The sequence below is a fragment of the Crinia signifera genome, chromosome 6 (genome assembly GCF_055691185.1).
Source record: "Crinia signifera chromosome 6, ASM5569118v1, whole genome shotgun sequence".
Taxonomy (NCBI): Eukaryota; Metazoa; Chordata; class Amphibia; order Anura; family Myobatrachidae; genus Crinia; species Crinia signifera.
Window position 1 is genome coordinate 47,794,855 of NC_139222.1, and position 24,975 is coordinate 47,819,829.

The 24,975-nt window shown below is 45.3% G+C and overlaps 1 protein-coding gene across 1 annotated transcript in view; it reads right to left on the reverse strand.

Moving 5' to 3' along the window:
* Nucleotides 1-23,377: 23,377 nt before the first annotated feature.
* RTN4RL2 (reticulon 4 receptor like 2) overlaps nt 23,378-24,975 on the reverse strand; it is a 208,346-nt gene continuing 206,748 nt past the window's right edge. Inside the window, exon 3 of the mRNA XM_083146128.1 lies at nt 23,378-24,118. Within this exon, the coding sequence (XP_083002254.1) occupies nt 23,459-24,118 (660 nt within the window). The 3' untranslated portion in view covers nt 23,378-23,458. The remainder of the gene's footprint in view (nt 24,119-24,975) is intronic.

A 24,975-nucleotide genomic window follows, 5' to 3' on the forward strand; every position in this document is an offset into this window, starting at 1 on the left:
AGAGTTTTGAAAAAGATCCAGGCCCAGGCAATTCCGGTGATTTTAGTGGCCCCAGATTGGCCAAGGAGGTCCTGGTACTCGAGGCTTCAGAGATTGTCTGTGGACTTGTGGCGTCTACCTCTGAGGTCAGACCTTCTAAACCAAGGACCGTTCAACCATCTGGATTCAGCTCGGCTAAATTTGACAAGCCGTGGCAAGCTGTTGAAACCGCCATCTTGAAGAACAAAGGGTTCTCCGAGGCTGTGGTTAACACCATGATTAAAGCTAGAAAGTCAGTATCTTCTGCAAATTATTATAGGGTCTGGAAGACCTATATTAGGTGGTGTGAAAGGCAGAAGTCACACACATCGCGATTTAGATTGGCTAAATTGCTGGAGTTTTTGCAGGATGGCTTTTCATCTGGGTTAAGCCTTCAGTCACTCAAAGTGCACATCTCAGCCTTGTCAATTTATTTCCAAAGAAGGATAGCATTGTTACCGGAAGTACAGACCTTCCTGCAGGGGGTTTCTCGATTGAAACCTCCCTACAAGCAACCAGTAGCGCCATGGGATTTATCTCTGGTTCTGGAGTGTCTTCAAAAGGCGCCTTTTGAGCCGTTAAGGTCGGCTGACCTTAAATTCCTTACATGGAAACTGGTATTTTTGTTGGCGGTGGCGTCAGCAAAAAGAGTATCGGAGTTGGGAGCATTGTCCTGCAAGTCTCCTTTCCTTATATTTCATGATGATAGGGCTGTTCTTCGGACAGTACCCAAATTTTTACCAAAAGTAGTCTCTGCTTTTCATCTAAATCAGGAGATAGTTCTGCCTGTGTTTCAACCCCCAGGGGGTTCAAGGAAAAGGATAGTTCTGCCTGTGTTTCAACCCCCAGGGGGCTCAAGGAAAAGGGACAAATTGAGGAATTTGAATGTTGTGCGCGGTTTGCGCATTTATGTGGACAGAGTAAAAAGTGTCAGGAAGACTGATACTTTGCTAGTTTTGTATGATGTACACAAAATTGGTTGGCCTGCTTCTAAGCAGACCATTGCTAGGTGGTTGCGTTCTGTAATTGCTTTTGCATATACTAAAGTTGGTAGGCCTGTGCCGGCCAGGATTAATGCGCATACCACCAGGTCAGTCACCACCTCTTGGGCGGTTCGACATGGGGCAACAGCTGAGCAGGTTTGCAGGGCTGCCACTTGGTCATCTGTTCACACTTTTGCCAAATTCTATAGGTTCCATGAGTTCGCGTCGGAGGACGCATCATTCGGGCGAGCAGTGATGAGAGCTGCAGACCTGAGCGTACCCACCCAAAGGACCGGCTCTGGAACGTCCCAATGTTGAGCTGTGTCACCAGGACCATTGAAAGAGAAAAAGGGATTTTTGTAAGAACTTACAGTTCGAATCCCTTTCTCTGATATGGTCCTGGTGACACAGCGATCCCTCCCTTACGCTCAGTAAGTATGCCAAGTTCATGATGTTTCATGTTATATATGGTTAAAAGTTATTTTGAAATTGTGCATATAATATGTGCAGGCGTTTGTACTGAGTTAATGTATTCCAGTGGCTTTGAAAGATTGAACTGAGGAGTCTGGGATGCAGAAGGGAGGAGCCTACCCTCCAAAAGCTTTAGGATAGGTGCCTGGCTCCTACGGACCCTCCTACATCCCAATGTTGAGCTGTGTCACCAGGACCATATCAGAAAAAGGAATTCGAACGGTAAGTTCTTACAAAAATCCCTTTTTTTCTGCACATTAAGGTGATGATTCAGTATGACTCAGGCCAGAATTCGTCCCCATTCCGATGGTGGGGGGGGTCTGGGTTTGCTCAGACCCCCTGTGTGAACTCCTTCGCCCAGTATCGCACTCGCTGAGGCGTTTGCAAGAGTACTAGAGGTAGGGGGCGGCTGGAGGGGAATGCCCAGCGTTTTATGGGCATTCCCATGAAAACACTGGGTGATCCCCTGGGAACGCAGGTGTGGTGTTCCCTGCTCGGGCGGATGGCTTATTCAGCCACCTGCCATTAGTTTAGAATGATTTCTCTGCCCTTCAGCCCTATGCGAGGAGATGTAATCGCGCACATTCCCTCACATGGCTCGGGTGGGTGTCGTTAAGCCGGGAACGACTGCTGCTCAGCGAGCAGTACTGAAACAAGCCCTAAATCTCCATTCCTGTATCTGTCTGTATAGAATGGCGCATTCAGTCACCAGTTATTTTCTACAGTGCAGCTTTGCAGATTTGCGCAAGATCCATTTATATTTGGACTTGTGTCTTGTTCATAATCTGACCCTTTATGATATATTGGGGGAAATTTACTAAGATGTGAAATACACTTCACAGGTCATGTTGCTATGGGCAACCAATCAGATCCTGTCTACTATCTTCTAGAGGGTGAAAAAGAAATAAGTTTTAGCTTCTGATTGGTTGCCCATCGCAACATGACCTGTGAAGTGTATTTCACATCTTAGTCAATTTCCCCCATTCTGTCAAAACATGGGAACTTTTACATTGTTTTATATGACTTTAGCAGATCTTTTATGTAATGCAACTTAAGGTACATAAACACTGGGTTATTTTACCCAGCGTATATGCTGACCGATGATGGAGAAAATCGCTGGGCTGTACATACACACATTTTTCGCCAGTTTTAGCGATCTTCCTTGGGGCGGACAACTTTCCATTGCAGGATGCTGTGGAAAGCTGTTCACTCCGTCACTCATCTGCTGGTACTGCAGGAGCATGCATCAGCGCTCACTGCTCAACGCTCAATGCTCAACGCTGCCCTGTACACACTGGGTGGCTTACAGCTCAAAGTCACCCAGTGTTAATGGGCCTTTACAGTGTGTTTTAGATTTAATAGTTTATTGTCCGTAACACATCATTACATGCTAGCTCTCCCTCTAGCCACGGCCCCTGAAACGCTGGCCTAGCCACACAGCAGGACAGCATCTGGATCCATCCATGTTGGCTGTGGAATGCTGAAGGGGATATGGCCTGTAAAGCCCTTCCACTGCTGTCCTGTGAGTAATGATGTCAAGATGGTGCCGCTGATGGCTGCCTAGGATCTGTGCAGCCAAAATAAGTACCCCCGTGTCTCCCCTGTTGTCTTCCATATCTGCACTGTTTTTACTTGTTTACTGACCTGGCTGTTGCAATGACCAAGTGGCGACTAGATGCTGTGCAGCTCAGCAAATATATGTTCCCCATGTCCTTGTCCATGTCCTTGTCCCTCATCAGGACACATCTAGTGCGTATCTGTACGTGATATATATATATATATATATATGTAAAACAAGGAAGGAGCGCACGAATGAGCAAGTATATCAGATTTTACTTAAAAAAGTGTATAAAGCTCACATACATCATAGAAATAAAAGATCAGCATATCCACCCAATCACCAGCACAACGTCTGAAGCCAGATGCATGGAACTCGAACGGGGAAGGATGTTCACAGTCAACCCGGCGGTATGGCGGCGTCAGCGGCACGATCAGGGAGAGAAGATACTGGACGGAGCAGCAAGGTGAACTCAGCACGTCAGGTAACCACGCCCCAACGCGTTTCGTCACTGGGGACTTCGTCAGGAGGCGTGACGAAGTCCCCAGTGACGAAACGCGTTGGGGCGTGGTTACCTGACGTGCTGAGTTCACCTTGCTGCTCCGTCCAGTATCTTCTCTCCCTGATCGTGCCGCTGACGCCGCCATACCGCCGGGTTGACTGTGAACATCCTTCCCCGTTCGAGTTCCATGCATCTGGCTTCAGACGTTGTGCTGGTGATTGGGTGGATATGCTGATCTTTTATTTCTATGATGTATGTGAGCTTTATACACTTTTTTAAGTAAAATCTGATATACTTGCTCATTCGTGCGCTCCTTCTTCCTTGTTTTACATGTCTTGCAATTCCTGAGGCTCGAGCAAGCCTCTATTGGAGTGAGCTGCACCGACCACTATTCTAATTGGACGGACCAGAATATTATCCTGTGTTGCGCAGATTGGTATTGTTGTTATATATATATATATATATATATATATATATATATATATATATATATACTGCCATTGTTTACTTGTTACCAATTGTTAGCAATCCAAATCTAATTCCTAGTATACGTAAGTATACCTGGCCCAATAAAGATAATTCTTGTAATGATTCTGACATTTGACAACAGATATTTTATGATCCCCTTTCTGCTAAAACCAGATAATCCTGATCCATCATTTTGTAAACCACAAAAGTAATGGCATTTAAACACCTCAAACATATTATAACTGCTACTTTAAGTATATTCAGTGAAAACGACTTAGATGTCAATTTAACCAGATTGCTATTTAAGAGCAAGGGATTTATTACGCACTCCCCCTAATTACAACATATCACTTTTAATTACTGAGATTTGCTAACTAAAAACAAAGAATGTTAGCTATTCTTCTTTCATTTGCATTTTTTTTAAATGTCTCCACTGGTCCCTGTTATTTTCATTCCTGTGTTAACTATTTGTATACTTTTTTGGGCCATTACTGCTTGTTCTCTCCCTTTCACTATCTGTCTCTCCCTACTCCCCATTAATCATTTATTTTTCTATCCCTTTGAATCTGGCCTTGTTTTCCTACTTGTTCCACATCCCCCGCGCCATATCATCCTTCACGCCATCTGCTGCTTGTTAGCAGAGAAAGCAATTTCTCTGATGCAGATTTGGTGCCAAATTCTTACATCCTTCTCTAAATCCTACTCAAGTTCTGCCTCTAAATGTGATTTTAACTTCAGACAGGATCCCTTGTACTCCGTGTTTATCCAGAATGTGCTAAAGGTGTTACCTGAGCCAAAATACAATAATTGGCAATTGTACAAAGGTCTTTATGGGTAACCAATAAGAAAACAGCCATAATGAGTCCACTGCTCTTTTGTACCCTTCCTCCCAGTGTCCATGTTTTGATTGATCACCTAAATAGAAATAAAATTGTTATTTGTTTGCCACCCATGACCAATTCAAGTACATTATTTAGGCACCATGCCTATATGAGCACACACATGTAGTTTTCCTGTATGGGTAGAAGTACAAGGTTACTACATCTTATTTTCTGTCTTTTATCGCAAATTAAGTTTGTTTTTTTAATTATAACAAGTACATAAACTATTTTTGCTTTTACTAACAGTTGCTGCAATGTAGCTCAATATATCTGCATACCAAAATGTACCATTTTCTGTTTTTTAATTGAATATCAAAACCCAGCAGCTGTGGTTCTTATTTATTTTTTATTAATTCCCACTCTCAATTGATTTCCCCTATTAGTATGATGTCACAAAGCAGCAATCAAGTTCATTCAGTGGAAAATGTATCTCCAGAATCTCTAGTACAGGTGTATTCAACATGTGGCCATTCAGTTGATGCTGTGACTAAACATCCGAGCATGCCTTAACAGCAAAACTGTGCCGGGCTGTTTTATGTTAGGTCGATGCCAGATTGTTGGCATGTTCTGAATGTCGACATGAATGTTGTGTTGACGTGTCATGTTGACTTACACAATTTGGACATGATCATAATGGCAACATTGTTCATGTTAACACATTGTTTTTTTCCTTATATATATCTGAACTCTGATGTCCATGTCATCATAAACTGTACCTTCTATCTTGGCATATAGAACATGTTGTCATGACTGGATGCCCACAGCAGGACTCTAAATAAAAAAAAAAAAAAAAAAAAAAAAAATATATATATATATATATATATACTGCCATTGTTTACTTGTTACCAATCTGGCTGTTGCACAGCAATCCAAATCTAATTCCTAGTATATGTAAGTATACCTGGCCAAATAAAGATAATTCTTATAATGATTCTGACTTTTGACAACATATATATATATATATTGGGACTTGCATGTAAAATCTGTTTTAGAATGAGTGTGTTTAGGGATGAGCATGTTCGGATTTCTGTAATCAGAACGCTAATGGACTTTGCGATCTGAGTATAATTCTGATTTAAGTCTCGGGTCTACCTGCCAAACTGTGATCCCCGAATGAGGCAAAAAGTCTTCATCCTGCTGTCGGATTCTCGCGAGATCCGGATCCTATATAAATCCCGCATATCGGCACCATTGTCACTCCGGGCCTGGAGAGGGTTAGTGCGAGGACATACTTAGCACTTATATTTTTGTTTGTGCTCTTTTGGGCCTAGTATTCAAAAATGCCATCCTGTCTGCCACTGCAGTGCCAATCCTAGATGTGCCAGGTGTTTGTGCTATCCACTTGTATCGCTTTGCATAGTCCTTCAGCTACCTCGGTGCAACCTATTGGTCTGAAAAACAATATTGTGAGGTGTTCAGAATAGACTGAAAATGAGAGTTATTGAGGTTAATAATAGCGTAGAACAAATAAAAAACCACCTAAATATTGTGATTTTAGCTGGGATTTTTTTAAATACAGATCCATAACCAAAACACGAAAGGTTGGTTTTGCCAAAACCAATCCAGATCCAGTACATGACGATACATGTATTGTATTGTCATGACAATACATGACAATACAATCAGAACCAAAACACAAAACGCGAAAAATGCCCTAGTATGTAGTAAATTATCTGGTCACTACTAAGTCTATTCTATTCTCATTCTTCTAGATCAGTGGTTTTATACTCGGTCCTCAGGACAGTTCACGTTTTTTAGGTCACCCAGCAGGTGCGCAGGTGCAATCATTACTGACTGGCACATTTTAAAAATTCCACAGTTGAAGCTAATCATTTCACTTGGTTCTGTGCGGAGACCTGCAAAACATACACTGTGTGGGGTCCTGAGGGCCGACTTTGAGAACCTGTGTTCTAGATCTCTATGCTGCATTGACACAGTTGACCACACTCTGCTCATACAAACACTGCAACCCCTAGGTCTTCAGGAGACAACACTTTTTTGGTTCTCATCCTACATAGATGACATCTCAAAAAACTCTTCAAAATTTTAATTGGTTCAGGTACCGTGCCAAACAAGGTAATCTAACATTCTGCATCTCTTATCTTATCTGATCTCAAAATTTCATCCAACCCGACCTCTTGACTCTGAATTCTGCATCTATCATCATACTTTCCCCACATATCCTTCATAATCTATTCTACGCAAGTAAATATCCTCTAAACAGTCCTCTCATAACCTCAAATATTTTGTCTTTATGGAATGGGATCATTGGGTCAACCTAATGATTGTTGACAGTCATTAGGATGACACCGTTGTGTCAACATACTGGAAGGTCGGCAGGTGTCTAGGTCAACATTGCTCAAGGTCAACAGGTGTCTAGGTGGACATGGTTGACAGGTTTCTAGGTCGACACATGTGTTAGGTCGACAGTCAAAAGGTGGAAACAGGGTTTTTCACTGTTCACTATCGACCATATCCCGTCTTTATTTACTATTATTCTCTATTATACTTAACTTTAGATTTTGGGTGCCCGATTCAAATATGGCCACAATGCTGATGTTTGCGCAGTTGAGCAATCATTTGCTTCTGTGCATGTGCAAAAAGTTTTGAAAACCATTACTGCACATGCATTCTCCTAACTGTGGGAGTAATTCAGACATGAACGATGTTGCGCCAATTTGCAAGCCTATCGATTATTGTAAGACTACACATGCTTACAGATCATAGTGCAAAATCACATATGACTTTTTTGCAGTAGCCTCGCAACTAGACTGTCAGGAAGGCGGCATTAGGGGGTGGGGCTCACACAGACTCGTACATACAAGTTCACAAGGGGAAGGCTGAAGCTAGCATTTTCATATTAGTGAGGCTGTGACTAATCAAAATAATCTCCATGTATTAGCATTCAATCAGGCCCTGAATTTAATCTGTCTATAGAGCTCTAGTAAAAGTTATTCTTTAATTTATTTTTCAATGTAATCTATAAAAACCCAAAATTGATGCAGCAGTTTCAGAGGTCACCACAAGGACAACCATTCCCTTGGAGGATGATGCCTCCTTAAAGGAGGCCATGGAAAAGAAAATGTAGAGTTTGTTGAAAAGATTGCATATCTCCAGTTCCGTATTCATGGAATCAGGAGAAGCCATAGCCTCCTGAATCTGGTGTGCCTCTCTCTTTAAGAAGATCTACAGGAGAAGGTGGCCAGAAGGCAAATTAGCAAGAGTTTGGCTCCGATCCAGTTAGCAGTAGACTATATCTGCAAGGCCTCGATAGATGTGCTTGATTTCTCAGCTAAATCTATCATATCAGGCATGGTGGCTAGAAGGGCCATGTGGCTCAAGTCCTGGGCTGCAGACTCTCACTCTAAAAACAAACTTGCAACTCTCCCATTTGCAGGTGACTTTTTGGGGGGAGTAAATTGGACCAGATGATACAGCGTATGTCTGGCGGCAAATCCATCAGATTGCCGCAGGATAAGAGAGGAAGGTTGGAAAATTATTTCCTGAGACAAAGCTTCAGACAAGCTAGGTCGTATAGGCCTGGTAGACCATTTCAGGACAGGTTTGCATCAGGGACATCCAGGGCATTTTTTCGCCAAACAGTTAAAAGAGGCACCCAAAAACAGTGGCAGATCGTGTCCTGTGGAAAAGGTCCCAGTAGCAGTGAGACTGCTAAAGTTTGCTAAGAAGTGGAAGGAGAATGTTCGGAACAAATGGGTGCTAGAATTGATCTCCACGGGATATCAGCTAGAGTTTCTGGTACTTGTGTATTTTGGCGGCGCCCCCGATGTCCGTCGTACGACGATCAGATCGCATCGCATGCCATGCACCCGATGGCATACGATGCGATGCAACGCGATTTTGACCCCCTATACGACCAAAAATCGTATAAGCACCCTAAAGGGTGCTTTTGAGCACCCAAATGGGTGCTTACAATGTTAAATGCACCCCGACGCCACCCCCCCACTATAAACGTGAACCCGAAGCGTGGCGAGCGCAGCGAGCCCGCGAGGGGCGGCGGTACCCGTCCTACGACCTTTTCATACCCCCACTATCCACGTTGGCGTGGAGTTGAGAATAGAATAGTGTGGCGAGCGCAGCGAGGGGACGCGGATACCTTCACAGGTAAACGCGTCCCTTCGCGGGCTTCACAGGTATCCGCGTCCCCTCGCTGTGCTCGCTGCGCTCGCCACGCTTCGGGCTCGGTGGCTCGCTGCGCTCGCCACACTATTCTATTCTCAACTCCACGCCGACGTGGATAGTGGGGGTATGAAAAGGTCGTAGGACGCGTACCGCCGCCCCTCGCAGGCTCGCTGCGCTCGCCACGCTTCGGGTTCACGTTTATAGTGGGGGGGTGGCGTGGGGGTGCATTTAACATTGTAAGCACCCATTTGGGTGCTTAACATTGTATAAGCACCCATTAGGGTGCTTATACAATGTTTAATCGCACTGCATCGCATCGTATGGCATTGTATGCCATGTACAATGGCATACAATTTCAAAATTGTATGCCATCGTGCACTATCGTACGATATCGCGTCGCATCGCATACCATCGTATAAGTTATTGGTATGCGATGCGATGGGCGCCGCCAAAATACACAAGTACCGAGTTTCTTTTAAAACCCAGACGGGAAAGATTTTTACTTTCAAAGTTCCCCTGTCCAGGGGCAGAGAGGGAAGCTTTAAAGTCAAGTATAAAGGATCTAATAGACTCAGGAGCAGTCAAAGTGGTCCCAGAAGCAGAAAAGTGCCTAGGCTGCTACTCATGCCTGTTCGTTATAAGGAAAAGTTTGGGAGGTCTCAGAACTATACTAGACTTAAGAAACTTAAATGACAGGATGTGGAAAATAAAGTTTCATACAGTATGAAAACAGCCAAATCCATACTGATGGGTATAAGGGAAAGCAATTACCTCATTTCAATATACCTCAGAGACACTTATTTCCATGTCCCTATTGGGGTACAAGACAGGAAATATTTAAGGTTTTGCTTGGGAGAAAGACATTTTCAGTTTACTTGCCTTCCATTTGGCCTCACGTCCTCACCAAGAGTGTTTACAAAAGTCCTGGTAGTTCTAATCGAATGTCTCAGGAAAAGGAAAATTTCGATATGGGCCTATCTGGACGATTTAATTTCTTCAAGATCAGCGCAGAAGCCATCTTGGCTGCAGAAACCGTCATTCAATTTCTCCAAGACCATGGCTGTTTGGTGAATTGGGAGAAAATCCATTTGGTCCCCATGCAGAGACTCCAATTCCTAGGTATAGTCATCGACACAGTAAAATTCTAGATTTCACTGTCCGAACAGAGATGCGAGAAAATTCAGCAGCTGGTTCGCTGGGCACAAGAAGATACAAGAGTACCACTGAGGTTGGCAGTAAGTCTGCTAGGGATGATGGCATCCACGGTGGATGTCATTCCCTGGGCCAGATGGAACATGAGGGCTCTGCATTGTGGCTCATACACAGTGAAATTTCCTCTGGTATACCAAGAGCCAAGTGCCGTTGAACTATCAGATCACCTTAGACTGTAAGAAAGTCTCTACATTGGTGGGGGGACGACGGTCTGGCATCCAGAACACTGTTCTTATCAAGTCCACAGCACGTGGTGTTGACAATGGCCGCAAGCAGGTTGGGGGGCACATTGTCTCGGCAGAACCAGTTAAGGTGTCTGGTACCCTCTGGAAGTGAAGTTGTCTTTAAATCACATGGAAATGAAAGCAGTCCATCTGGCAATAGAGGTCTTCAGTACAGACGTCGTGGGGTCTAATCTTTGAGTGTTTTCGGACAACACTACGACAGTCTCTTATATCAACAGGCAAGGAGGGACAAGAAGTCAGCCTCTGTTAGAAAAAGTTTGAGGTAATATGCTGTGGGCCGAGGAACATCTTTTGTCTATCTCTGCAGTCCATGTGCCAGGAGAGGACAATCGGCTGATTTTCTGAGCTGGAATTGTATTCTACCTGGAGAATGGGAACATTGAAGGTACAGATCTCTGTGATGATGCTTTATTAGATAAAAGACTGGGAGAACACATACAAGAAGATTTTGCCAAGCAGTAAAGTGAATTCGACCAAGGATTATTAGGTAAGTGATCACCCAATGGGATCTTAATTTAGTTTTGAATGACCCTATGGCTTCTCCGTTTGAGCCATTGGACAGGACCAAGTTAAATTTCTACATGGAAGATTAATTTTCTTGTGGTCATCACTTCGGCCAGGAGAGTGGGCGAGCTACATGCTTTTTTGGTGCAGGAACCATATTTAAAGTTATTTCCGGACAAGGTACTCCTTAGAACTCGGCCTTAATTTTTACCTTAAGTAGTTTAGTCTTTCCACATCAATCAAGATATCATGTTGCCTTGTTTTTTTCCTAATCCGGCCAACAGGAGATAGGAGGATCTCCATACGTTGGATACGTTAGGGCCATCAGAATTTATTTGGACAGGAACGCCAGTTTTAGGAAGGCTAGGTCTTTGTTAGTCATTCCGCAAGGGGAAAGAAGGGATTTAATCCATCCAAGCAAACTATCTCAAGATGGCTTAAAGAGGTAATCAGCTTTACCTACAAGAAAGTGGGTCACCAAGTCCCAGAGGGTATAAAGGCACACTCCGCTAGAGGTATGGCGGTTTCCTGGGCGAGAGACGCTAATGTGTCGCTTAAAGACCTATGCCAAGCAGCAACGTGGTCGTCAGTGCACACGTTTTCCAAGAATTATGCTTTGAATGTGTCTGAGGGACAAGCATTGATTTAATGTATTGTAGCCCTCCCTATTGCTTTGGTATTTCCCACTGTCCTCACAGCACACCACTGATAGATGCAGATTTACTGTATATCACTTCTGCTCTTCATAAATTATCTTTACCAAGATAGCAACGGATTATACTTACGATTTGTGTTTTTCCCTAGGATCGGTGGTGGAGACATTCAAAGACTAGTGTCAAGGGGGAGGAGCAGGCTGATATAGGAGAGTGAGAGGGGAGGGGCGTGTCCTAGGGAAAACTACCTGTCTACTATATGAGGGAGAGAGGGATGAATCCATTATATGGCTGCCATGATGTATTCCGAAGAAAAGGAATTATTGTAAGTATAATCAGTTGCTATCTTGGTAAAGGTAATTTATGAAGAGCAGAAGTGATATACAGTACATCTGCATCTATCAGTGGTGTGCTGTGAGGACAGTGATTGGTGAGGCACCACCAGGGGAACTGTGAGCCCAGGCTGTGGGGCTCTGTTCTATATTACCCCCCACACAGCACACTACACTATACTGTACATGATTTCCTCCAGTACACAAAGCACTATCCATAGCCCCCCAATACACACAGCACTATACACAGTACCCCCTGTCCACACAGCGCACAGCAATATACACAGCCCCCCAGTATACACAGCAACCTCTGTACAAACAGCACACTGCACTTTACACAGCAACCCCTGTACACAAATGCCAGAGGGGCCGATGGCCAGGTGAGCCTATTTGTCACTCCAAGGTGGAGCTGGACTCTCGGCAGGTCTGGCGGCTCTCTGCTCGCCGATTGGTTCCAGGATAGTGTGTGGGAGGCATCACATGTGGCTATTCCTCTCTCTTCTGTAAGCTGGGATCAGAAGCACACACATGCCCAGTGTGTGTACACGCGCAACTTGGCCGATTTGGCAGGCCAGTCCGCACACACAGTACTCTGCCCTATACACAGCCCCCCAGTACACAGAGCACCACACACAGCCACCCTGTACATACTGCACTATACACAGCAACTGCTCTACAAACAGCATACTTCAATAAACACAGCCCCTCCAGTACACACAGCACTATACACAGCCCCCCTGTACATACAGAAAACTGCTCTAAACACAGCAACCCCCTTACATATAGTACATCAAAATGCACTATACACAGCCTCCCAGTACTCATAGCGCCATACAAAGCCCCCTGTACATACAGCACACTGCACTACAGTATATGCAGCCCCCTCTGTAAACAGAGCACCCTACAAATATACACAGGCCGCCTCCCCAATGCCACCCCCAGTACACTCACTCTACCTTGTTTGTGTCTTCCTGTGAAGAGCAGACAGGGAGCCAGCCCGATGTAGTGACAGAGAAGGCAACTGCAGCAGGGGCAGAAAAGGAGCAGGATGTGGAGTACTGTGGCTGAGGCCTCTGTGACTGGACAGAAAGTAAATCCCTGGCACTGAGGCACTTTTATGATGCCTCTTATACAGCTTTTCTAATGCGTTCCCAACTACTGACAGGAGACACGCGCCAGGTTAGCTTTAGGCTACTGAGGTTCGGGAGTTAGGGTTTGGCACAAGAGGGGAGGGTTAGGTTGTGGGAGATGAGGCATAGGGTTATGTGGGAGGGGGAGCAGAGGGGAAGGTAAGTTTTCAGAATGCTGCCATCCCCACTGCCGGTTATCTGTATGTATGCCCATATCCCCCTTAGTCCCACTATATCTATCGTCATTCAACCCAGGCCTCAGTGTATATGCCACTTTATCCCCTCCCCTCTCATAGACCAGTATGAATTTAGCCATTTCCCACTGATCTGTGCATCCTCATATACTACCGGCCCCAGTGTGTATGTCCCCATGCCACTTCCCCCAGGTCCCAGTATGTATGCCATGGTTTCCTACCTTTCCCTCTCCTTCAGAGAGAAAATGCTCTGTTCCTGGACTTCCCTGGTAATGTATGATTTCCAGCTACAGTAGGTAATTAATAAGAAAGGCGTTTCACCACAGGTGATGGCAATCATACATTACCAGGAAAGTCCAGGAACAGAGCATTTTCTCCCTGAAGGAGGGGTCAGGTAGGCAACCCTGATGTATGCCCATGCCTCCTCACCCAGGCCCCAGTATGTATATCAGTACCCCCCTGCCCCCAGTATATATGTCCCCCAGGTCCCAGTGTTTATGTTACCATTCTCCCCCAGGACACCAAGTTTGTTAGGACCGGCACTGTGTTTGAGTTGCAGTTCGCATGTGCAGTGAGTGAGTTGCAATGAACCTTGAAATGAGTGATTACCACAAAGTGAGTGACAAGAAGAGAGCAGTTTGAGGTGGTAAGTAATTTCTCTACTATAATAAATTGTATATAAAATGTATTAGGTCAGGCTTGGGGCAACAAAAAGTCATTAGATAACTTAGAGGGGCTGAAGGCTGCTTAAGCATGAGGCATTATAAGAGCCCTGGCTTAGGGTCATAGAAAGTTCAGGCAGTGAAAAACTCTGTTCAGTTTTTTCTGCCTAGTGATAAGGCTGGCAGAAGTTAGTTAGCCTTTCAGGAGTAAAGGGGGAGGGTACATTACAGTACTACTTAAGCCTTGGGATCATGTGACCTCCACCTTCTTACCTTTTGGAAGCCCTCCCGCCTTCCCTATTTTAGCACTCAATGGTGGGATGGTTATCCCTCGGAGTGCTGGTACGCGTGGCTCTTTTTAAGCAATTTTTGTTGGTGGCTTTTCAACCATATTGGCGGAAAGTCGCTACCAGCCAGCGGTCAAAGGGGGGCATAAGCGGTCATCGTGGGACACCACCCCTTTCGTAGGACGGCGGGTGGTCCTCGCCATGCGGGTGGACAAGGGGCGTTCCCCTGCGGGACTGCCCGTTTTTGCTCTGCCAGGTTAAGGGGTGGTGGTGGCTCCTCAGGATGCAGGTTGTGCCAGTTAGGAGGCGGTGGTGAACCCCTCCTTAAGTTTAAGTCACGTGTTTCAAGTTGACTGGGCTGGCGTGTGGTAGCGACTATAATTTTTTGCCATCCTCCATCTTTTAGTTTAACGGTTAGGGACCTGATCTTTAAGATCCCAAAATTCCAAATTTAAATTCTAGTTTAGCTTAACAAGGTCTTCAATAAATAATTCCTTTAACCTTTTTTAAACGTAATTCTGGTGTCTGAGTCTTTATTTTGTCTGTGTGATTTATTTGCGTCAGTCTCAATTACTTTTAGGTAAGAGGTTTTTACTTATGGTTAAGAAAGGGTTAATTAAGACATAGGCTACTTATATATACTGTATGGGATAATTAACTCCCTACTTTAATTTCTAGGCCCAATATAATTAGTCCAAGTGAAATAATAATAATAATAATAATAATAATAATAATAATAATGATATTTATATAGCGCTTTTCTCCCAATAGGACTCAAAGTGCTTTACCATTGTCTTTACAGCTCAAAATACAAAACAATCTTATCAGTGGATGTCAGTGAAATGCTTGAGTAAATAAGTACGTCTTTAGTCTATTTTTAAAGGATTCTACAGTGGGGGCTTCTCGCACTGTGCGAGGAAGAGAGTTCCATAGAGTTGGAGCAGCAAAGTTTAAAGCTGGACTCCCAGATGATATCTGGGAGATTCTGGGTACTGTTAGTAGTCCTTCTTCAGTGGATCGTGGTAATCGAGTAGGACAGTAAGGAATCAGAAGCTGCTGCAGGTGCCTTGGGCCCTGGTCATGTAGGGCCTTGAAAGTGAGTAAGCCAATCTTGAAAACGATTCGCCATTTTACAGGTAGCCAGTGAAGGGCGTAGAGAATGGGAGTTACAACAACCTGCACTGGTGAACCCCTGCTGCAGGTTGTTGTTCTTGATCTCCCTACCAATTCTATACATCTGGCAAAATCTTGACAGTTTGCATTGCATTTGGGATCATCTTATCTTTACGATTGCTGAAATCGCACTGGATTGTTTCTGAGGCACCAAGCTGCAAATTGTATATAGGACATACATAGATACTTCTTGTTTCTTTACGATTGCTGAAATTGCACCGGATAGATTCTGAGGCACCAAACTGCATATAAGACACATACGGTCAATGCTGATTGCAATATCCGCCCCTGATGAAGTCATGATATGACGAAACGCGTTGGGCTAACTGTGATCAAGATCTCCTGAATTGAACAGCAATCATTTATGTTCACCAATTGTATATTTGTGATACCCTAAAAAAAGGGGCTCATTTTTATTCTTGTACCTGTACGTTTTATATTTTATTAAATACTAAATGTCTAAATTGTTATCAATTGTATCTTAGCGCACTCTGATACCCCCCTATTTTCCCATATATATATTTATTTATATATATATATATATATATATATATATATATATATATATATACCATGTGTGTCTGGCACTCCGTTCTGCAGCCCCCACTTGTTGGGGTGTTCAAATAGTGCCGGGGTGCCTTCCCTCAGAAGAATACAGGTGCAGGTGTTCCTATCAGAAAGAACCAGGCGGCACTCCACGGGCTTGTGACAAAAGAGCAGTGATGTTTATTTGCTCATCAACGTTTCAAAACCCGTCCGGGCTTTTTCCTCAGGATAAACAAACATATATATATATACTAGGGCAGGGGTGGCCAAACCTGTCCTCAAGATCTACCAACAGTTCATGTTTTTCAGGCAACCTGTGGATCTAGAGTAGGAATGAATGCAGCAGGTTTGAAAATGTGACAGTTGGTAATGACTACAGCTGTGCACCAGCTAGGTGATTTGGAAAATGTGGACCGTTGGTAGATCTCGAGGACCGGCTTGGCCACCCCTGTACTAGGGGATTCATTGCGCCCTACGGGCGCTCTTCACACCGTCGTAAGGGGCTGCGCCCCCTTAATTTGTGAACAGGTGTTATATATTATACAAAGAATTGGTTGATGATGTGTAGGTTGAAAAAATCAACACAGAAAGGTCAACACATGTAAATGTTGACATAAGTGTGGCACTTCATTAGTGTCCATGTCAACACATGAGAATGAATATGAAAACATAAAAAAAAAAACATCTTCAAAAACTCATGTCAACCTTTTTCATTGTCGACCATAGCCATGTCAGTGTTTTGCATGTGCCATTTAATCCTGGGGTTGCCGTGAATCGCGAGCGGGGGTGGGGGGGAGGGAGGAGGTGAGGGGTGTCCGCGAATCACGGGAGGAGGGGTCGTGGGTGGATGCCGTGAATTGCGGGAGGGGGGATCGCGGGGGGTGTGGGTGCCGCGAATCGTGGGAGGGGGGACGCGGGGGGGTTGCAGTGAATCGTGGGAGGGTGAGTCGCGTGGGCGGGGGGTTTGCCGCAATGACAGGAAGGGGGGCAGGGGGGGAATCGTGGTAGGGGGGGGGCGCGGGGGGTGGGGGGTACCGCGAACAGCGGGAGGGGGGGCCGGGGGGTTGGCGCAAATCGTGGGAGGGGGGGTCACGGGGTGGAGCCGCAAATCGCGGGAGTCGCCGCGAATTGCGGGGGGTGTGCTGCGAATCGCGGGAGGGGGGGTCGCCGGGGGTGCCGCGAATCGCCACAAGAAAAAAATCAACATAGAAAGGTCAACACATGTAAATGTTGACATAAGTGTGGCACTTCATTGGTGTCCATGTCGACACATGAGAATGAATATGAAAACATTGAAAAAGTGAAAAATAAATCTTCAAAAACTCATGTCAACCTTTTTCATTGTCGACCATAGCCATGTCAGTGTTTTACATGTGCCATTTAATCGTGGGGTTGCCGTGAATGGGGGGGGAGGTGCATACCTCCCAACATGACCCTCTCCAGGAGGGATACATTGCTCTGTTTCTGGACTTTCTTCTTAATTTATGGGTTACCATCACCTGTGCTTAAACACCTTTCTTATCAATTACCCTGTTTAAAACAGGTGATGACAATCATATATTAAGATGGAAGTCCACAAACAGAGCATTCTGTCCCTCCTGGAGAGGGTTATGTTGGGAGGTATGGAGGTGTGGGGCGCTCACCTGGTGTGTCTGGTGAGTAGCTGTGTCTTTGCTGTGTAACATGGAGAGGCAGAGGGTGTCTTGCACTGTGGGCTCACTGGGCTGGTTCTCTGTCATGTGAGTCAGAGGCTCCACCCAGCGTTACAGCTTTAGACACACTTTGAGTGACAGATGTAGCCAAATATATAAGATATATATATATATATATATATATATATACATATATGCCACCCTGCTTTCCTCTCCCTACCTGAATCCTCCGCACACCCACATCCTATGCCACTGTGTGTCTCCCCTCCCTGTATCCTCTGCCACCATGCAACCAATGCCACTCTGCGTCTCCCCTCCCTGCATCCTCCACTACTTTGCGACTCCCCTCCCTGCATCCTCTGTCACTCTGCGTTCCCCCTCCTACACTGCATCCTGTGCCACAATGCCCCCCCACAATCTGCATCCTATGCCAACCTGCGTACGTCCTCCCTCCCTTCATCCTCAGCCACCCTGCATTTCCCCTCCCAGCATTCTACGCCACCCTGCGTCCCCCCTCCCATGAGCCTATTCTGCAGCCTGAGGGGCTGGGGACATAGCCAGCAGCTCGGAGAGGAACTAGCCATGCCTCCACAGTGGCGAAAATGGGGCGTGGCCTCATTGAAATAGGCCACACACCCATAATGCTAGCCCCCCCCCCCCCCCCATTAGGGCTGCTTCAAGATATTTCCGGGCTGGTTTTAATTCCCAATCCACCCCTGTCTGAGGGACAAGTTGGACCTGATTTCCTATGAACTCCCCCAGCAAATCCCACAATTCTAGGGGCCTTCAAGCAAGGGCTTGCTCCCTTGCTGCTTTGATTGTGAATTACACAAAATCAGAGCTGCTGGGAAAAATCTGAGTTGGCACATTATGTGCCATTTTTTAAATGCCATTTTTTGCATGCGATTTATGGCATGTAAAAGGACTCCCGGGGAGCTGTAGAGGGAGTTTAAGGAATCCGAATGTGCTATATTGCAGGTGTTAAACAGCACCTGCGATGTGACGATGATGGCTCCAATTCAGATTTATCCCTTGTGCTGCAGGTCTGACTCCCAATTCAGATGTCAAAACACCTGTGATTTTGCCACAGGTGTTTGACATTGGCGGCCAACGGGTGCCAATGTTGAAGAGGGGGGAAGGGATGGCGGGCTTAAGCACAGTGAGCTTAAGGGGGGGGGGTGCATTAAGCAGCATGGGACTCCATTTGATCTTCTAGATCAGTGGTTCCGGTACTTGTGTAGTTTCACGGCGCCACCGCGCGCACGGTCTGTTTGAAACTTGGCAGCTTGCCAGACTCTGTGCGCGTGCCGCTCTAGCTGTTCTCAGCGCTATGTTACCAGCGTAGCGTGTGCCACTCTAGCTGTTCTCAGCGTCTAAATCCGTCTAAACTCAGACTCCCTGCTACACCCCGGCACACCGCTATCAAAGGGGTGTCCGAAATGTAGACGCTACAATTTAGATGCTTTAGCGTCTGAATCCAGACTCCCTGCAAGCCGCTAAGAAGGGGGGTATCTGGATTTAGACACTAAAGCGTCTGTATTTAGTAGGGTGTAGGGGTACATAGGGGTGCACTGTGCAAAACACTCTTAAACCTGTTCACAATGACACTAGTCGATGCAACAGCTGTCGACCTTGTTAATTCCACTATCCACGCCAACCCGAAGCGTGGCGAGCGGCGGTGGTACGTGTCCTACGACCTTTTCATACCCCCACTATCAATGTCGGTGTGGAGTTGACTTTATAAAGTGTGGCGAGCCCCGCATACCTTCACAGGTATACACGTCCCCTCGCGGGCTTCACAGGTATCCACGTCCCCTCGCGGGGCTCGCCACGCTTCAGGCTCGGTGGCTCGCTGTGCTCGCCACACTTTACAAAATCAACTCCACGCCTACGTGGATAGTGGGGGTATGAAAAGGTCATAGGACGCGTACCGCCGCCCCTCGCGGGGCTCGCTGAGCTCGCCACGCTTCGGGGATGTGTGTATAGTGGAATTTACAAGGTCGACAGCTGTTGCGTCGAGTAGTGTCATTGTGGACAGGTTTTAATAGTGTACCCCTAGACCCAACTAAATTTAGATGCTTTAGCGTCTAAATTTAGATGTACCCCTAGACCCAACTAAATTCAGACGCTTTAGCGTCTAAATTTAGATGCCCCACCACCTTAGCGGCTTGCAGGGAGCCTAGATTCATACGCTTAAGCGTCTAAATCTAGAAACCCCGGCTTCTTAGCGACTTGCATGTAGTCAGGTTTCAGACGTTTTAGCGTCTAAATCCATATACCCCGGCTTCTTCACGGCTTGCAGGTAGTCTGGTTTCAGATGCTAAAGCGTCTAAATTTTAGCGTCTACATCGGGGACCCCACCCCTTCTTAGCGGCTAGCAGGTAGTCGGGTTTCAGATGCTTTATCGTCTAAATTCAGACTCCCCCTTCTTAGCGGCTTGCAGATAGTCTGGTTTCAGACGCTTTAGCGTCTAAATTTAGCGTCTACATGGTGGACACCCCCTTTGATAGTGGTGTGCCGGGGTGTGTAGTTTAGAAGCCCCGGCACGTCCACTTTTACATGCCCCCGTTGTCAGCGGTGCGCACGGCTGCCTATTTCACTGTGGAACTACAAGTACCACAGTGACCTGTCAGCGCCTGGGCAGTGCGCTGCTGCTACTGCCCGGCGCTACACTGATAACGTAGCTGACAATATGTAGCTTACAGCTAGAGCGCCACGTGCACAGTCAAACAGAGCTAGAGCGGCACGCGCACAGTTAAACAGAGCTTCTGACAAGCTGCCAAGTTTCTGAGACAGACTTTGAGCGCGGCGGCGCCATGAAACTACACAAGTTGTAGATTGAAGCAGAAATAGACCTTGCCAGACAAGTTTATTTCTGCTTTCGATGCCGATGCCGCAGGACCAAATCAAATTGAAAATGACCCTGAATCTAAGCATGTGTACACACCATATTAAGTATTATTTGTCATAAATAAAGTTCACATTTCCTTTGATGCAAGGTACAGTAACTCACTCCCTGGGTCTGAGAAGGGGATGGGGGGCCCTGCCAATTTTGTCAGTCCAAGCGTACCCCACAATTTCGAAGCTCTGTATTTAGTTAGATTTTCCCTTTACAGTAAACTCAATGATCTCATTGTGGTACATACTGTGATCAATGTTTTCTATCTGAGTGAACCATTCTGTTTTTAGAAAAAGGTTAAAACACATATATGTGGGGTGTGGCAGAATTTAATGCATGTTGGTTTATCAGATAAATCTAGCAGCTTTTCACATTGCATGTTGCACACACAGGCACTACAACTAATGATTTAGTTGTTTCTCAATCAATTAACTTAGAAACAGCTTTTAGTATGTATTGAGGATAACAGGCTAACCACAGTCTGCTGACCAGTGAAAGCTGACTATTGATATTTTGTCAGATTTTTAAGTAGGGAGAAAACAGTTACATAGCTTAAGCCTGGACTTAAACTGGGCAGAAACAGACAACCAACTTGGTATCTTGGTATCAAAGTGACACATTAAGACAGAAAACAACAGCAACTCAGAAATCCAAAGGTTTGAGTGAGCTCACTTCATACTCACAACATACTATTCCTGGCTGCTTAATCTGGCTATTCATCCGTAATATCACCATTTCTACAACTGCTAAAACTTTGAGTATCACTCTTTATGCTTGTATTTGCACTGTCTTTTTTGAAAATGCCCAGCTGTACCTCTAATGACTTCACCTCTCCTGCTCTTCGATTGATAGTAGGTGTCCCCTAACATTATTTTCTTGGCCCTCTTCTATTCTTCTCTATCTCTATACATCCTCTCTGGGTGAGCTTATCTGCTCACTTGACTTCCACTATCACATCTATGCTGATAATACTGAAATCTACCGCTCCTTTCCTGATCTCTCTCCCTCTATCCTCACTCATATCTCCAACTGTCTCTCTGCTATCTACTCTTGGATGACCCAGCGCTTTTTTAGACTTAAAATATCAAAGACTAAGCTGACCTCTTCCCACCCTCCTCCATAAAACCTGATCATCAGTGGCATAACAATAGCCCCGCAGACCCTGCAGTGGCTATTGTAAAGCCAGTCCCGCTTCCACTGCCGGGAGCTGACCTGTGGTTGGAGCCCGGGATCCGCAGAAAATTTTTCTGTGGTCCCCGCTCCCCTGTCCCCTCCTGGATTCTGCTTGTGATCTAAACAGACTATTGCAAAATGTCCACCCCCATACAGTAGAAAACCGTCTGCTATATGGGGGCAGACATTTTGTGATGGTCCATTTTCATTAGACGCTGAAGTCAGGATGGAGCGGGCAGAGGATCCGGGACCACAGACAAATCTTCTGCGGGTCCCGGGCTCCGACCACAGGTGAGCTCCCGGCAGTGGCAGCGGTAAGCTTTCACGAGCAGGGGCCTCCCTCCTTATGTGCCTTTCTTAAGCCCCCCATACACGGTCCATTCATCGGATCCGTTTTGTGCTTAAACAGCACACATCGTATCGGATCGCATGCATTGTGCATGCACTGCGATCTGATATGATGTGTACCTAGTACAAAAAGTATGTGCAGTACATACTTTTTGTACCGTACTATGTGATGTGCGGAAGCGCGCATTGCATAGTACAGAACGGATGCCGGCGAACGGCGCCGTGTATGGGCACCATTAGAATATATAAACCTCTGCCACCCTGATGATTGCTTCAGTGTCCTGTCCCCTGATGCAACTATCCATATTTACCATGTACTTGTCCTAAACTGTCTTGTACTGTAATTCGGTATGTGTTTTTGCTCATAACTATGCTCTGTAAAGCGCTGCGGAATATGTATGCGCTATATAAAAACCTGTTAATAAATAAAATAATAATGAAGTCATAAGCTAATGAGAAATTAAAAATTAATGAGAAATTAAAATTTACCATAGCTAGTTCAAGTAGCAAAAGATTATTCAGAGATCATACTAATCCTTCAGATCCTGTCATTTTATAGGCTGCTTTTAAATAATGACAGGGACTGATTGGTTGGTCCTTTACCTCTCACTAATTTATCTCACTATTTATTAATCCCTACGTTAGATGCAACTAAGGATGATATGCGTGGAAAGAGATGGTTGACATCAATTGTGGTATTGCAAGTGGCCTCCATGGCAGCATATTCTAATGGATGACCATTGATGGTTTTACCCGTCGATTGTCATCCCTTTTCTTTGACTAACTGGTCAATGGCAATTCAAAACCAGGGAGCGGTGCTTCACGGGTATTGGGGGCAGAGCTATTCTCCGTGTCCCAAGCACCTTGGGCAAAGAAAAACTTTTTTGGTTATGCTGTACCATCGATGGTAATTATTCTACTTCGGCCATAAACTATCGATGATTCTGAAATATCGTTGGTCGATGGCCATCCCTAATCTGTAGTTAAAGTTAGTATAACTGTAGATGTATTGAAATGTAAAATGAGTTCAGAGAAACTTATCTTCACATCGCTAATGCTAACTGAGCGGTTTTATTTGTGTAACATGACCCATGTTGTTACAAGTTGTCTTCCTGCATCAGCTTACAGTGGTATGTTGATAGCACAATATTGTATAATGCTTTCAGTCCCAGTTATTTATTTATTTGCAGTTTCTTATATAGCGCAGCAGATTCCGTTGCGCTTTACAATAGTAGACAGTGATAAAACAAACTGGGTAACAGACAGACTTGGTGGTTAGAGGGCCCTGCTGCAAGCTTACAATCTATTAGGTATATAGGAGGGAAACACAAGGAAGTCACTGGGCTTCTTAGAAAGAGTTTATTTATCAGAAAGTGTTTACAGAGGTTAAGTAACAATTGTCAAGGAAGCAGTCCCTGCACAGGTCAAAGGAGAAATTTTACATTCCAAATAAGCATGGTCAGCAGAAGTGCAATGCCAAGATGCCCTCCGTCATTAACACCGTTTATACTACCACCAGTGTCATCCCCCTCCTCCTCGATGGTATCCTCCCATTCACTGATCTCATTCTCACTTGTGCCCGGCTGACCTTTATAGAAAGAGGAAGGTTTAGGTGGGAAAGACAATCCTGAAAAGTTTCCAGTAGGAATAGGCTTATGTGAGCTGCAGAACCGCAGGTTCCGCTCTTCTAGTGATCGTAGGTCTCTTCCACGTAAAGCTGGGGGTGTGGAGCAGGTCACTGGAGAGCTGGAGACTCCCGGGGAGGAATAGAACCAGCCCCACAGTGATCGGCAGCTGCAGTCACAATGCCATGGGTTCCCATTTAGACGCAAAAACTGCAAAGAGGGAAGGGAGCGCAAGCAGTCCCCCGAGAGGGAAGGCAAACTGTTATTGAATAGGAATAGGATGGTAAGACTGTTCAGACCACTAAATGCCACAGGGGAGATTGTCACTAAGCGGTTGCTGTGGAGCAGTAGACGATCCAGACTCGTGAGGCCAAAAAAGATGCCGGCTGGAAGGGACTGCAGGAGGTTCCCATACAGAAAAAGCTGGGTGAGATTTGACAGGTCACGGAACAAGCCATCCTAAATGACAGGGGAAAAAGCAGATAACAAAAACAAAATAATGTTAGTTCCTGGGAAGTGGTTCAGCACCATGGTAGAAATATATTAGACTGATGGAAAAAAAAGAAAAGAAATAACAGGTGGTGGTAGGAGTACTGTAGGAGTATCTGACATTGGTACAGTAAGCAGTTTAAATATAGTGTATGACAGCATCCTCAGCATATTTAAAGATATATGTAAATGTTTAAATGAGAATCTATAGAAATCTTAGTAGTTAATACACATCAAGCAGCTGGCAGTGTGAGGAACTTACAAAATGATGGTTCTTAAAGACTGCATAAAGTAAATGACATTAGTATTTAGTTAGCTTGTGTCAGTATAGGAAATATCGTGTATAATTTGTTTAAAAAAAAAGAATATACAAGAAAAAAACGGTACTTATGTAATATCTGGGCTCCCGTTTTTCTTATGAGACCGTGTCCCCTCGCTGCGCTCGCCACGCTTCGGGCACGGTGGCTCTCTGCGCTCGCCACACTATATAAAATCAACTCCATGCGTATTTGGATAGTAGGGGTATGAAAAAATGGGGTGCATTTAACATGGGAGTCCAGATAATACATAAGTACCGAAAAAAACTATTTGTGATAACTAGGGCTGCCAATCCCGGGGCATTTTTTCAATCCCGAAATTCCGGATTGAAAAATGCCCAATCCCGGGATTTCCGGAATCCCAGGATTGGCTTCCCTAATTAAAAAAACCTGCCCCGGCCGCCCCGCATATTTGCTTACATATGCGGTGCGGCCGATCACTGAAGCCGGGAGGCGGGCGGGTATGTGAGCGCCCACTAGTGAAGCCAGGAGCCGGGTGGGTGGGCTGGC